Source organism: Heloderma suspectum, chromosome 3 (assembly GCF_057233095.1).
Source record: "Heloderma suspectum isolate Gila_16-S chromosome 3, 16-S_ref, whole genome shotgun sequence".
NCBI classification, from domain to species: domain Eukaryota; kingdom Metazoa; phylum Chordata; class Lepidosauria; order Squamata; family Helodermatidae; genus Heloderma; species Heloderma suspectum.
This window is the reverse complement of record NC_139460.1, coordinates 113,226,888-113,241,294: the sequence shown is the minus strand read 5'-3', so window position 1 is coordinate 113,241,294 and position 14,407 is coordinate 113,226,888. Positions and strand designations below refer to the sequence as shown.

General features: G+C 38.8%; 1 protein-coding gene across 5 annotated transcripts in view; it reads left to right on the top strand.

Moving 5' to 3' along the window:
• The window catches only part of WWC3 (WWC family member 3), an 86,239-nt gene extending 72,860 nt beyond the window's left edge, over positions 1-13,379 (top strand). For 3 of the 5 annotated variants that reach the window (XM_084844220.1, XM_084844222.1, XM_084844219.1), the window contains 8 exons: positions 874-1,041; positions 1,661-1,812; positions 3,381-3,537; positions 4,018-4,182; positions 5,236-5,328; positions 6,569-6,799; positions 8,919-9,046; positions 9,869-10,213. In XM_084844220.1, the coding sequence (XP_084700346.1) occupies positions 874-1,041; positions 1,661-1,812; positions 3,381-3,537; positions 4,018-4,182; positions 5,236-5,328; positions 6,569-6,799; positions 8,919-9,046; positions 9,869-9,935 (1,161 nt within the window). In that variant the 3' untranslated portion in view covers positions 9,936-10,213. Of the gene's footprint in view, positions 1-873; positions 1,042-1,660; positions 1,813-3,380; positions 3,538-4,017; positions 4,183-5,235; positions 5,329-6,568; positions 6,800-8,918; positions 9,047-9,868; positions 10,214-10,821 lie in introns of those variants that run through there. The other 2 variants (XM_084844221.1, XM_084844218.1) reach the window with 1 other exon arrangement.
• Positions 13,380-14,407: the final 1,028 nt, after the last annotated feature.

The following is a 14,407-nucleotide window of genomic DNA, read 5'->3' as shown; positions in this document are numbered from 1 at the left end:
ACCAAAACAAATTATAGTTAAGATTAACCAAAGTGTTGGCTTTGGCATCAGCACTACACTGTGGCTAATTGAAAACAGAAGTAAAAGCTTCCAGTTTTTGCCTTACGGCTGAAGAGGGCAGTGTTCAGAACACATGAACCCAAAGCTTGTTATCATAACGCTAAAAGTTATTTGGTATTGTGTCTTAAAAAAGCCACTGTCTTAGGATGCCAGTATTTATTCAAGTTCACATATGGATGAAAACTTGTTAAATGGAAAGCAAATGTGTAAATAACACAGAATTCTTTGAATAATCTACTACCATGTATTGGTTGTTTTAAAAGGACCTGTCTGATACCTTATCACCACAAGTCATCTTAAAATATGAGAACACAGTATCCTCATTTTAGAACTGTGCAGAACATATTTTGGACCTATCAGACTCAACGGTATCCAAAGGACATGTGCAGACCTGACATCTTTGTTAATTTTCGAAGACACCTTTGTAGAATGCCCTCCTAAAAGTCCCCAACTGCTCTTTGAACACCACAGAGCCTTAAGTGCGAAAGCTTTTCAATGGAAAAAAGGTCCAGGGAGGAGAGAAGGATAAAGCACATGTATTGGTGGTGTTTCCCCTTTGAAAAGCACTTGCAACTAATTGCAAACTGGTTTTTCAACATGGAGTTTAAAAGCAATGTGAGTTCTTTGGGAATAAATTTAAAATGTTAGCTGCAAAGATAGCTCTGGGGAAACAGGAACACACATACAGAACATGATGCACACCTCTTTTGGGATTTCAGTAAGTGTTTTCTGTCATAAAGAATAGCCTTGTAAGTAAGGAATGTTGTATCTTATACTATCATATTTGCATATTTTGCTTCAACATCTTCACAGGGCATTGCTCAGATTAACCTAGCTGACTATGAAAGTTCTAGTGAAATGCAGCTTCACTGGTTCCCTATCCAAATCTTCACTGGTTCAGATCATGAAGAGACAAAAGACAAACCCAAGTGTGAAGACAGCGCTTCTCAGTTTTTTGAAAACAAAAGTATGGGGAAAATGGTATGATCATATATGAGCTTTATTAACATGTTCCTCGTGTATGTTTTCTTGTATGTGGTGTGAAACTTGTTCTTATGACATTTGTTACTAAAGATAGGGATGAGGAAAATTCTTTATAGTGTAATATGCTTGGACTGATAGATAAAACAGGGCCAGAGACACTTGCATTGATGGGAGCTCCTTTTTATCAGTGGAACTATACCACTGTAATTTATCTGTAGGTCAGACTATAAGTGTGAATGTGTTGGATGAGTGCACACAATCACTCTTCTCTATAATCAACTATTGGGTGATGTTTAGACAATTCTGAAATATCTGAGCCATTCCACATCTCAGTATTTAAGCTGTAATTTAACTTAACATAACTGTTTTTTGGGAAAAGGTCAGAAAAACAAAGACAAGTGTTTTGAATACAGCAAAAATGCTAACTGTGGTTCGGAGAAATTCCCAACCAAAATGTTGACTATATTTTATAAAACGTCATTCGAAGATCGTTTCTACCAGTTTGTACTTATGTTTGAACTCAAGTCATTCCTATTCATCCTTTGAAAGGCTCACTTCCAAACTTCTATTCAAGAAACGGAGTGACACTATATTTGAACTTCACTTTCCATTCTAGGATGCTGTGACTGCCCTTTTAGCTAGGACCACAGCTCAGCTGGAAGCTGTGGAGAGAGAGCTAGCAGAGGAGAGAGTGAAACTGGAGTACACAGAAGAGGAAATTCTAGAGATGGAACAAAAGGAAGATCAGCTGGAAGCTGTGTCAGAGAGGTAGCTTGAAAAAGCAGTCAAGACAGAACAATATCTGTTGATATATTATCCCTATTCAGGTGATCGTGTGTGGGCTTAAAGTGGGGAGCGGGAGGGATGTGTGGGCTGTGAATAAATGGTGTCAATTCTTACATGGCATGCATCTGAAAGAAAATAAAAGTAGATGTAAACCGTAGTTATTCTATGATAAGTGAGCATAAAGAACCCAACTTAATGTTTTTGAGTCCATATTTGAATAGGCAAAGCCTGGAATTTAGTGGTTAAGTTACTTTATTTTATAAGAAATGCAAGAACATGCTAGGATCAGTAGTACTAGTAAAAATGTGATGGTTCATAGGATTATCCTCATTATCACTTACTCTGTGCCTAAAGCACTACTCCGTGTTGTGTATTGACCCCGTAAACTCACATGTTTATTTCTTTGGAGCTGGTGTTCAGTGTTCATACCAACAAGAAGAGCTGTTATGTAGTGATCACTGGGGCTGGTATTCTGGAAATAATTGATCTTAAAATATTCTATGCAAGTATCTATTCAGTGTATATCTGATAGATTTACACTGCAAAAACTTAATAAACCAAAAGCAAATGTGAAATTTAATTACGTTTTTTATTGCTTGTATGTATCTGGCAAATATGATCATATTGTGCCAGTACTTTGCCATCTGTACTGGCTGCCAGTCCATTTCCAGATACAATTAAAAGTGCTGGTTTTAACTTTAAAGCCTTAAAAGGCTTGGAGCTGGGTTACCTGAAGGAGCATCTCCTCCAATATCTACTTACTCAGATCCTAAGGTCCTTGTTTGAGGGCTTGCCCTACTTGCCCCTGCCAAATGAGGCAATGTGGAAGGCTGCAAGGAGGGACCTTTTCAATGGTGGCTCCTTGTCTGTGGAGGGCCCTCCCAAAGAGGCTCACCTGGCATCTACATTATGGTCTTTTTCGCTCCAGGTAAAGGTCTTTTTGAAGAGGCATTTTAAGAACTGTGTTAGTGTTTTTAGATGTTTGGCCTGCATTATGGTGCTGCAGATTTTATGTTGGCACATTGGATATATGTACTGAAAGTTTTTACCCCTTGCTGCTATATTTATCTTAGTTTTATTATGCTCGGTTTTCTTCATTGACCTGGTTCGCACAGCATGGCATGGCTCATCCTGGGTTATTTAACCCAGGATGAGCCGTGGCACCCACAGGGGCTACTTTGCGCATCTAACCTCCTCTCAGGGATTGACATTTCTGAACCCAGCGAGCTTTGGTTATGCGAGGGTCTGTTCTAGGGTTATGTGTGGGTTGTTTAACTCTCATGACACGACAACCCTTGAGCAGGGCTGGATATGCAAAATGGAAGTTGCACACACACACCCCACCCGCACACACCCTGTATGCACCGCAGCCTCACCATGGATTAAATAACCCATGGTGGGTTGCCATGTTGTGCAAACTGGCCCATTGTTAACTGTTTTATGTTTTGTTTTTATTTACCTGTACTCTGCGCATAAGACTCTGATTATTGTGTAGTTTAAAAGTATAAGAAATAAAATATTAAATAAAATTGTAAACGTTTTGTTTACAGGAGTTGGCAAGCAGAATCGGTTGACAGTGGATGTAGTAACTGCATGCATATCAGCCCTCACCCAGAGTCCTATTGCAGCGAATCATTACATGGTCATATGTATGCACCTCAGACAGATCAGTATACCTCTGGAAAAGTCCAGCCTCCACCTCTAAAGGCAGGTGGAGATAATTGTATTTCTGCTATAGTTTTTGCTAATTCTTAACTGAGATAGGTCTGGGATACCTTCCCAAGTCATACACCCTCATTTTCTTCTCCCTAGACCCTTGCCTTCAGTACTCTTGTTTGTCTTGCAATGGGACACAGCTCTATCAGCCTGTAGATCTTCCTGTTTGTTCAGCTCTTAACTAGTCGGGTCTCTTTGGGGAATTCTGGCCTTCTCATCACTACTACTGATATTCTGGTAACACTTTTCATGGGTCCATGTTGTATTTATAGAGACTTTTTGATGTCTGGCTGAAGATTTCCAACCTGTTATAATGGAGCTTACTACATTTGAATCATTTGTTTTTATAATAATAATTATTATATCACTATAGAGATCCTACATGTTCGGTAAACACTCATTTGAAAGTTATTGTGCTTTCTTTTACAGAGATAAGCATTGTAAAACACGTTGTTTTGATTCTTACTGTAGGTGGATAAGGAGACTAACACAGAAGATGTCTTCCCAGAAGAAGTGGCTTTGCTTCATAAAAACAGAACTGGCCATCGATCCCGAGGGTCTACATTTGTTCGTAGTAGTACAATTGTTCGCTCACAGACATTCTCACCTGGTGCACGAAGTCAATATGTTTGCCGAGTGAGTAGAAATAGTTATTGAACAATTGGCCTGGAATATTGACTTAAAACTTGAATTACATTTGAAATACTGAATCATTTGCTCTAACCTCTGCGCCTATGCCTTATCTATAGAGCAGCTGCTTTTTAAGCATTTTCAGGTTCAGTTTCCAGCATCTTCCATTAAAAAATGACAGGTAGCATAGCAGAGCTGGAAAAAAAAAACCCTTTTTCTTAAAACCTAGGAAAGCTATGTTCAGGACCTTTTTTCAGATAGTGAACACAGACCTGAAAATCTTGGACATTGAATCATAGAAAATCTGTCTGGTGGAGGGCTGCTGCATACATTATATTTGCCGCAGACTCAATTATGCTGCAGAACAGCCTTCCCAATCTACACTCAAGATGCGATAGACTACAACATCCGCCATCCCTAGCGCCAGGTTGGGGAAGGCTGATATAGAAGTAGGAAAACACTCATACTGCCAAAATGTTGGATTTTATTCCCCACTATATATACAAATGATTGCTTGTCTTTGGACTAAAAAGCCAGCTGCCTGTACCCACTGTTGCCATCTCCTGAAGACTTTTAGAAACCATAGCAAACCGCACTGCTGCCTTCCACTACCAATTGCTTAGCAATGCGACTTGTTATGGGAAGGATCCTGGCAGGCTGCCTTTGGAGATGCCCATGCCATTAGTCTCCTAAAATGCTTCCTGGCAAATGTCATATTCCCTGCAGCTGATCATGACTACAAAGAAAGAGGAGTTTCTGGAGGCATTTTTTTAAAATGCAGTCTTTAGAGAATATTACTATGGGTTTTGGTGAGGGGAGGAGACAAGAATCCTAAAACTTTAGACCACTAGCAGACTAGCTCCAAAGGCAACATTTAGTCTGGATTAATGTGGATATTTATTTATTACATCTATACCCACCTTTCCTCCAAGGGAGCCCAAGGCGGGTGTACACAATTTTCCTTCTCTCCATTTTATCCTCATAATAATTGTCTTAAAATTGTGTTAAGTTAATTTTACTGTATAAAACAGTAACTGATATTATATCTTTTTATATTAGCTGTATCGCAGTGATAGTGACAGTTCCACTCTGCCAAGAAAGTCGCCCTTCATCCGAAATACTTTGGAAAGGCGTACGCTCCGTTATAAGCAGGTATAACTGTGAGAGTAAATCTGTGAACATCTGTGCTTTGTATTGCTCAGGCATTTTTCTACAAGGAAGTTGGGTTTTGACTTTGTTAGAATACCATTAAGAATATTTTGGTATAGTAATGTAACAACAGATGTCTAAGTTATATTCACACAATGCATCCAGAGCGATAAAGAGGGGTTACAATATTACACCAATTTTGAATTCATTGATTTAACCCACACTGGTGACTGGATAATGCCTTGATTAGTCTTGGCAACAAGTTAAGGGAGTGAAGAATCTCTGTATTCAGCTATCTAAAGTTTCAACTTTGATTCTTACACAAAGCCTGCATTGGAAAGACAACACATATCATATACATAGAACAGGGGTGGGGAACTTTGGGCAGTCCAGGGCCTATTTCTAGACCCCAGATGCCACACCCCTTGCAACCGGGCTGCATTCCTGCCACTGTTGCCACTCCGCTCAAGTCAACATTGGAAAAAAAATGGCCTTTCTGAAGTTCTGTAGTGGTTTACCACCAAAATTTGATAGCAAGCCATTTTTCTTTTCCTTTTTGCACGAGGCCACAGTACAAAACAGGGGTGGACTGCATGTGGCCCATGGGCCATGTGTTGCCCACCCCTGACATAGAGGAACACAACTCTTAATTTTTCAGCAAGTCTTCATTTTTTAAGCGCCACTTTTAGAATGGTTAAGGACCATTATTTTGAAGAGGTGACATGGCAGCTTGCCAAACCATGCTTTGCCTAGACTAGGGTTGGGCAACTTGTGACCTTCCAGATGTTTTGGTCTATATCTCCCAAGAGCCCTACCTAGCATAGCCAATGGTGAGGTATGATGGGTGGGCTACAAGTTGCCCACCCCTGGCCTAGACATTGGCTTTTATTGTTCTCTTTCCCACTTTTCTCTCATGTGAGTTAGCCGTAAATGTATTTGTGTTAGTGCTGATGTAACTAAAATATGGTTGAAGCAAACTATGAAGGGAAGGAGATAATTCTCCTGCAAAGGAGGGTATGTGCTAGCCCACTCTTTTGCAAACCATGATTTGAAAGCCTCCCCATTACAACTTCGGTCAATATCTGCATTAACTAAACTGACCCTAATTTGTTTCCTACTACTATGGTATATCGGTACATTTCATGCATATAATAGCACCATACCTTATTGGAGGGTGTGGGGTTAGGGCTTGCTTTTTTATTCATCTTGTCTTACAGCATTTGAGACCACATTTTTATCTTAGCAATCATGTAGATCATCTTTGGCTGACCTTATGGAAAGGACATCACTTGACCTGGAGCTGGATCTCCAGGCATCCAGAACAAGGCAGAGACACTTGAATGAGGAATTAGCTATTCTGAGAGAGTTGCGGCAGCGCTTGGAGGATGCCCAGCTTACAGGTCAAACTGATCTCCCTCATTGGGTCCTTCGGGATGAACGATTCCGAAACTTGCTGAAGGAAGCAGAAAGGCAGGTATGATATCGTGGGGTCTGCAGAAGACTGTGTTCAGGTGTATTACATTGTGTATAATGTGCTTAAATAAAGAATTGAGCTTCAATGTTTAAATATTTTAAATATATCTCTACTATAGTAAGATAGTTGCAGAACGGAGTGCTAATATGTTTTTCTATCTTGTTCTCTCTGGGACAAATGGTTTGAAATATGACTCGGCTGCGGTGGCTTAGTGGTTAAGACGCTGAACTGCAGACTGGAAGGTCGGCAGGTCAGCAGCTTGAGACCCGAGTGCTGCGTGACGGAGTGAGCTCCCGTCTTCAGTCCCAGCTCCTGCCAACCTAGCAGTTCGAAAGCAAGAAATTGCAAGTAGATAAATAGGCACCGCTTTGGCGGGAAAGGTAACAGCGTTCCGTGCACCTCGGTGTTCAGTCATGCCGGCCACATGACCACGGAAGCGTCTTCGGACAGCGCTGGCTCTTCGGCTTAGAAACGGGGATGAGCACCGCACCCTAGAGTCGGACACAAATGGTTGGGGACACCTTTACCTTTTTATTAGTGAAAGGGTGGGCAGGACTTACGTTGACTGACAACCCTTTAGTTCCAGAGAAATTGTTCTTCCCATAGTTTCCTAGAAGGTTCTGAGGGATTTTATTTAGGACATAGTTGAAGTTTCTTCCAATCCTAGAACTCACACAATGTTCAGTGGGTTTGTGTACTCTTAAGGAGTTCAAATCCTGGCTCAAGTTGGCCCTAAACTCATTCATACAGATCACTTAGGTCCTCTGCCATGACAGGAGGTTAGAACTAACATTAAGAACTGTTACCTGCTGCTTTAGTACCTGGGACATAACTATATCTATCTCTCTTTTGTGAGAACAGCTCTGGCTCTGGTATAAAGACTTCCTTACTGTGACAAATCTATAAGAAATCCCCTCAAAATCTCTGCAGAATTCTGTGCTCTTGGAGGGGGCAGGGAACAGATTTAACATCAAAGTGCATGGGCATTTATGTTATGGTGGCCACTTAAAAACAATGCATACCAACAACCATGTTAACAGTCAGTAATTTGTAAGCTCTGTCCATGAAGAAAACTGAGCATTATCATTTGCATGGATTTTTGAAAGTGTGGAACACTCAGATTGCTACACTGCCAGAGCCTGCATTCTCTGCATTAGAACTGTTACATTTCCTTTCTTCTTGCCTAAGCCTATAGACATGATATGGAACTGCTTACATGTCAGGAAGGCCATTAGGATTAAATCTGTGTACAAAGTTTTTCAGGAAAGATACTGTTCCCTTTGTGTTTTACAGGCTGGGTTCACTGGGGAAGAAGCAAACAGTCTGGGACAGGCCTAATCCAGTAGTGGCTTGTGGGACAGCACTTTTATTTTGGCTAAAATTACGTCCTTTCAGCAGTCTTCATTGCTCTCTTACTAGAACATTATGGAAGCCATCTACAGCATGACCCCCTGGTTATCATACTGACATTCACTGCCCATGCAAAGTCTTTCTTAGAGATTGTTTTTGAATCTACTGCCATGAAGAGGGAGATAACTCAGTAGTATTTGTGCTATTGATGAGTTTTGTATTTGTTCTGTCCTCAGGCAAGTGATCTCTCTGCTGAGGTTTGGAGCATCAATTAATGAAATCATGTATCTTTGCCAACCTGGGTTCCTCCAAATGTTTTGGTCTAATCATGCCTGACCATTTGCCATGCTAGCTAGAGTAGATGGCAGTTGTAGGCCAAAAGATCGAGAAGAACCCAAGTTGATGAATACTGATCTAGAGTGTGGCACTGTTAGGGAATATTGGTGGGGTTTATAGGGTTCTGCCATCTTTTGTTGTGTCTTCATATGGTTTACCTGTAACTTTCTTTCTCCATACTGGTTCTATTATGTTGAGGGATATTGTTAGCTTGGAATTGGTGCTTACTATATTCTGTTGTGTATAAGGAGTATTTTTTCCCCTGGCTGCAGTTGGTATGGAACTGAGGGGATTTCCTCCCACCTAAGCACTAAGAGGAACTATGTTATTTCTCCCTTTGAAGTAACCCATGTGAGGATGCCCTAAAGCAAACTTTTATTATAAGTCCAGTATTCTCTTTCAAAGAGTTTTGAAATATATATTTTGTCTTTAGACAAGACAGACCAAATTTGAGCATCGTCAAAAACAAGCAGCTGAAAAATTGCTTAAAAAAGCATCCAAAGAAGTATACCAGCTGCGTGGTCAAAACCAGAAGGAGCCAATCCAGGTGCAGACCTTCCGGTAAGTATTTAAATGTATACACGTATGCCTGTGTGAATGTACACACACGTTTCTGCATGTACACAGATACATGTATTACAGTGACCTGGTTCACATGACACTGTTGGGTCATCATGGGTTATTTAACCCATGATGAGCTGTGATGCCGTTTTGAATATGCAGCCCCTATTGGGGATTCCAGTGTGTTGTGTAAATCCAGCCATTGTGGGTTATTCAAGGGTTATCGTGGGTTACTCACGGCCTTTGTGGTTTATATACTTGCATAACCCTTGATTAGTAGTAGGATTATGCAAGGGTTGTTTAACTCTTGAATAACCCACAATGGCCAGGTTCTCATGACATGCCGCAACCCTCGATTGCCCCAATCGGGGGTTGCATATATAAAATGAGCTAGCTTGTGTTGTGCAAACTAGCCCAGTGAACTGAAATGTACACACTGAAATAAACACTTGGTTGCTTATATTTACTGGAAACGTATTAAGGTTCATCTTCCTTCTGCACTTGAAGTGTGTCACCTAATAAATGAAGAATATAGCTTAATTTTTTAGGACCCCCCCCCTCCCCCCCGTCTCATGGAAGGCCTGTGCAAGACTGAAGAAGTGTAGAAATATTTTGTTGACCCTTGAAGAGCATGAAACTTGAACTGCTAAAAGGTTTTGTACTTTGCAAATGTTCAGTTAAGCAAATTTAACTTTTTAGATAAGTTCATTTGTTAAAATGGTGAATTTGAAAAGTACTCACAAGGGTTCGAATTTAAAATGTATAACCAAACCAAAATATGTGCTTAAATATCTGTACAATATTTTTTCGTATGAATGACAGGGAGAAGATGGCATTCTTTACAAGGCCAAGGATCAACATACCACCTCTGCCTGCTGATGATGTATGACATGTTACTTTGTAAACATGAAGTATTTATCTGCCTGTTCTTATTTTCAAATGAAGTTATTAAACTAGTTAAGTTTATTTTTAAAAATCTTTGTGCAAAGACTATTAATATACACATTTTGTAAAAAATAAATAAAAATAAAGTAAACAAAAACATATATAAATATATACATATATATTTTATAATAGTGACTGCAGCAAGGCTTGGTTTTTCCTTGTTGTGAAATTGACATCTCTGAAGACAACTTATTTTATATTAAAAAAATCAACTATCCTGTTAGAGCGTGTACAGTTTTTATGCTGTTTTATTTGACTTAAAAGGCTGGAAGACAGAAACAAAGTGAGTTCAGGCAAATTCACTGTATTGTAATTTATTTATAGTAACTTGTTTTCCTTGAAGGAAAATATTTACTTTAAGATGTATTTTAAAAGACAGAAATTTTGTTACTCAGTATTTGTCATACAGTAGAATGGAACCGTTGAGCTGGTTTTGTTTCTGATAGCTGACATGAAAATACTATGTTCTAAATTTGTCAGTTTTAAAATCAGCTTTACTGTCTGCATCTTATAATGTAACATGTATTTTTGGCACTGTCTTGATATCAAAATATCACCTGCAATGTTTTTTTTCTCTCTTTAAGAATCTATTAAAATGCCATTAAACATTGCAGGACACAACTGCATGTTCTTACTGTGCACTAGTAAATTGTTCTCACTTCAGTTGTGTCAAATATGTCTTACAATTTTAAGTAGTTTTTCTGTTTAACGAGGGAAGGAAGAAGGTGACATGTCTTTCTTTAGCTATTGTTTTAGGAAAAGTGCTTGTGAGTTTCCTGTATTAATTAGTAATGTAGTATTTGAACAGTTTTACCGTTTGTCTTTTCCAGAAATTGTTCAGGACCTCGTTTAGGAAATCATCCCAATAATCATAGGACTATGAGTTTCCTTAGATATCCTCATAGATCTTGCATTCCAAACTTCATTATCTTCAGTAAACTACATCTTTCTTAAAGTATGGTTTAAAAAACTGAAACCCATACTGCATCTTGTGCTGGATCCTGTGCCCAGCAAAGTCGGACATATATTACATGTAGAGTAAATGCCATAGATTCAACTGATGCATCTCAAATAGCAAGCATCATAACAACGATGTGAATTTTGGCAATGGTTCAAGAAAGGTTTTATCTACTCTACACAATAAAAAATATCCAATTGTGTACCTGTTTGAAACCTCTTCAGTTTCTGAGCCATTAACATACATCACCTCTATATATTCAGGGTTTTTTTTGCCATCACTTTCCGTAAAGCCTACAAACTTTGTGTGTGTGTGTGTTTTAAATTAAAGCCGGGGCTTTTCATGATTCCACATATGCTGCTATGCAAAATTTAACTGTGTGGAATGCTCTTAGTGATTTTACGAATATTCCTCAAAATGCCACTGTCCAGGCAGTGGTACATTTTTAGTGCATTTTTTATTTTGTGCTAATTCTTTAATCTATTTGTTTCCTTTATTTCCATTCATTTCCATGCTTCTTTTCTTTAATGGTATTTGATTTCTCAAATAAAAACATTTTAAAGTTTAATCCCAACTTTCATAGTGCTGGCAGTCTCTTCTGGCCCTATATGTCATGCACAATTTTAAATACATTTTCCTCTTTCCCAACGCTAATGATTTCAGATGTTAAATGGTATATTCTCTAGCATGGAACTGATATTGTTTTACTGAATGTACTTTTGCATTTGGTAAGATAGAGGTACATACTAAAGTGCCATTTTAGAAAAAGATTCTTCAGTTGGGTTCCATAGCATTGGAAGACATTCACTTGGGCTTTAGGACAACTTGTAGTTTTTGTTAGTTAATATTGGACTGTCACCTTAAATTCCCGAGAGTGCCACTTTTTGTGTCTTGCAAATGTATGAAAGAAAATACTGTTTATTATTGTATTATATGCAGCTTCAGTTACCCAAAGAATTATGTCCTACAGAAGGTGAATCTTCCTTTTTGGGACATCAATAAGAAATGAACATAGTTTTTATATAGGACTCTGTCAAGTCAAACTTTGGTTTAAGTTAAAAAAAATCAGACTATGTTTTAGGGAGGCCTGATACCAAAGAAAGTTGTTAAGCTAGAAACAAGTCAACATTCCCTGCAGTGTTTGAAACTCGAGCATTGTGTTACGATTGTGAAAACCTAACCATTAAATTGTTTTCCATAATCTGTGTTTTGCGATAGTGATTATAAACCACATATAGTGCAAATTATTAAATCCAGATTAAAGACTAATAGTGCAATCCTGTGCATGTCTACTCACAATTAATACCCACTGAGTTCAATGAGGCTCCTATGTAAGTATGCATAGGATTGCAGCCTATGTGTGTTAAATTAACATTTTGTAAAATCATGCTTCACCTGACATATGTTGCAAGTTTTTCATGGGTTGGTGTAACTGAAAATGAGAATGTTTGGCATTATCAGCACTGACTGCTTTATAGAATCTCTGCTTGGTGCTTGGTATATTAGTAGACTGAAAAAGTCTCTCCAGAATACCAAAGCAAACTAATAGGAAGAAATGGTTGGAACTGGGATGGATACCTAAAGGAAAAATAGCTGACCATTGCTCTAGTAGTTCAGTACTTAGGAAGACTTCCAGTTATTTGTTTATATGGTTGTTATTTAAATTGTCAGTATTTTCCAACAGTTATCAGGAGTTGGTCTTGAATTATTTGCTTGAATCAGAACAGTGGTCCATCGGTCTGATCTCGGAAGCTAAGCAGGGTCAGCCCTGGTTAGTACTTGGATGGGAGACCACCTGGGAATCAGGCTTCCTGCACTGAGCAGGGGGGTGGACTTGATGGTCTTGTAGGCCCCTTCCAACCCTATGATTCTATGATTCTACTGCATTGTATTCCAATCTGATCCATTTGGGCTACAGTTCAGCAGCTCTAATGCACTTGACAAAAGGTTGTAGACAAAGACAGCTTTTGGATCTCTTTTCAGCGTGAAGAAGAATGATAATTGCTTATGCAGAACATTTTCTATTGCCTGTGGCATATACTAATTGTCTGTGATAAAAAGCAGTCAGTTCATAATTACTTTTGAGTTCAAGATGATTTTGCCATCTATTATGACAAGTCATGATCAATTTTTGTTTGTGTATGTTAATCCTGTATGCCATAAATGGAAAGCAGTGCATTTGGAATAGAAAATGTTTTGAGGGCTCCTTGATAAAAAGATGTTCCTGGGTTATAGTGGTAGCCACGGTGCAGTATACCCAGAGTATTTAGAGAGAATAAGATTCTGACTGTCAGAATGAATACTACTTCAGTGTGTTAAAAGTAATATACTCTGCAGTATTCATTTCTTGTGTTTGTCACAGTTTCTGAATGATTGTGTCATTTGTATTTGAAAAGTATTCTGCAAAATAAGCAAATAAAAACTTGCCATAAAATACTTTGTGTGTCTATCTTACAATTAACTACTGCTAAAATTAATTCTAGGTCATCGTTAAATAGTCATTAAGAATTTTTTTTAAAAATCATTTTTAAAGGTTACCTTATAAGACATTATATTTGTTGTGGATTGGCTACATTCCACAACAAGGTGCAATGTTCAATTTTCAGGTTGAGTGTTTCTCCAAAACATGGCACATTTTGGGTACTGTGGTGGCTATTGTACATGGTTGTCACATCCAGTATGACCGTGTCCCTGTGTATTCGGCATAATGCTATCATGTCTTTCACAGCAGTTTCAGCAACAATTTTAGCCATCCCAGCTTGGGCAGGCCACTTCCAGTTTAGTAGACCAATGACTATATGTAAGAAAGAAGAAATGCCAACATGCCTGACACTTGCAACTGTCTTTGATGTTGATTTCACTCTTATCTGCTACTTTATCAAGATAATGGGCAGTAATGAATGGTGTCATTCTGCAAACTCAAATAGCACTGGTGGAGCTCCACCAAATCTTTCTATTGCACGAGCCATGTTGTGCAAGCCTAATGTGTAACCACTTCCATAACCGTAACTTTAGTTGGACTGTTCTCTTGCCCATAGTTCAGGACCTAGCTTCCGCTAGCACAATGTCATTTGTGCAAGTGGAATGACACTGTTGGATACTGCCTGATATCTGTACAGTGCTAAAGTTATGATTAAGCATGCAAGTTAAAGGACTACGATGCCAAAGACAATATCCTGATTCCGCAGACAATTACATTTGGCAATATTGTTTGGCCTTGAAGTGCCCATCATCAGTTATTAAAGTTCATGATCAGCAGTGATCTGGTTTTTTTAACTATAACAGTTTGTGTCCAAAGCATCTGCAAGAGTTAAGACTGTTGCAGAGGTCTCTTCTCAGAGAATGTTCACCATTGCTACAGTACATACGTACACTGCAAAGGCAGACCAGAAGTTTCACTAGGTGGTGATAGGCAAACCACACTCTCCCAACTTCAACTGCTTCCCTTTGCCTCTATC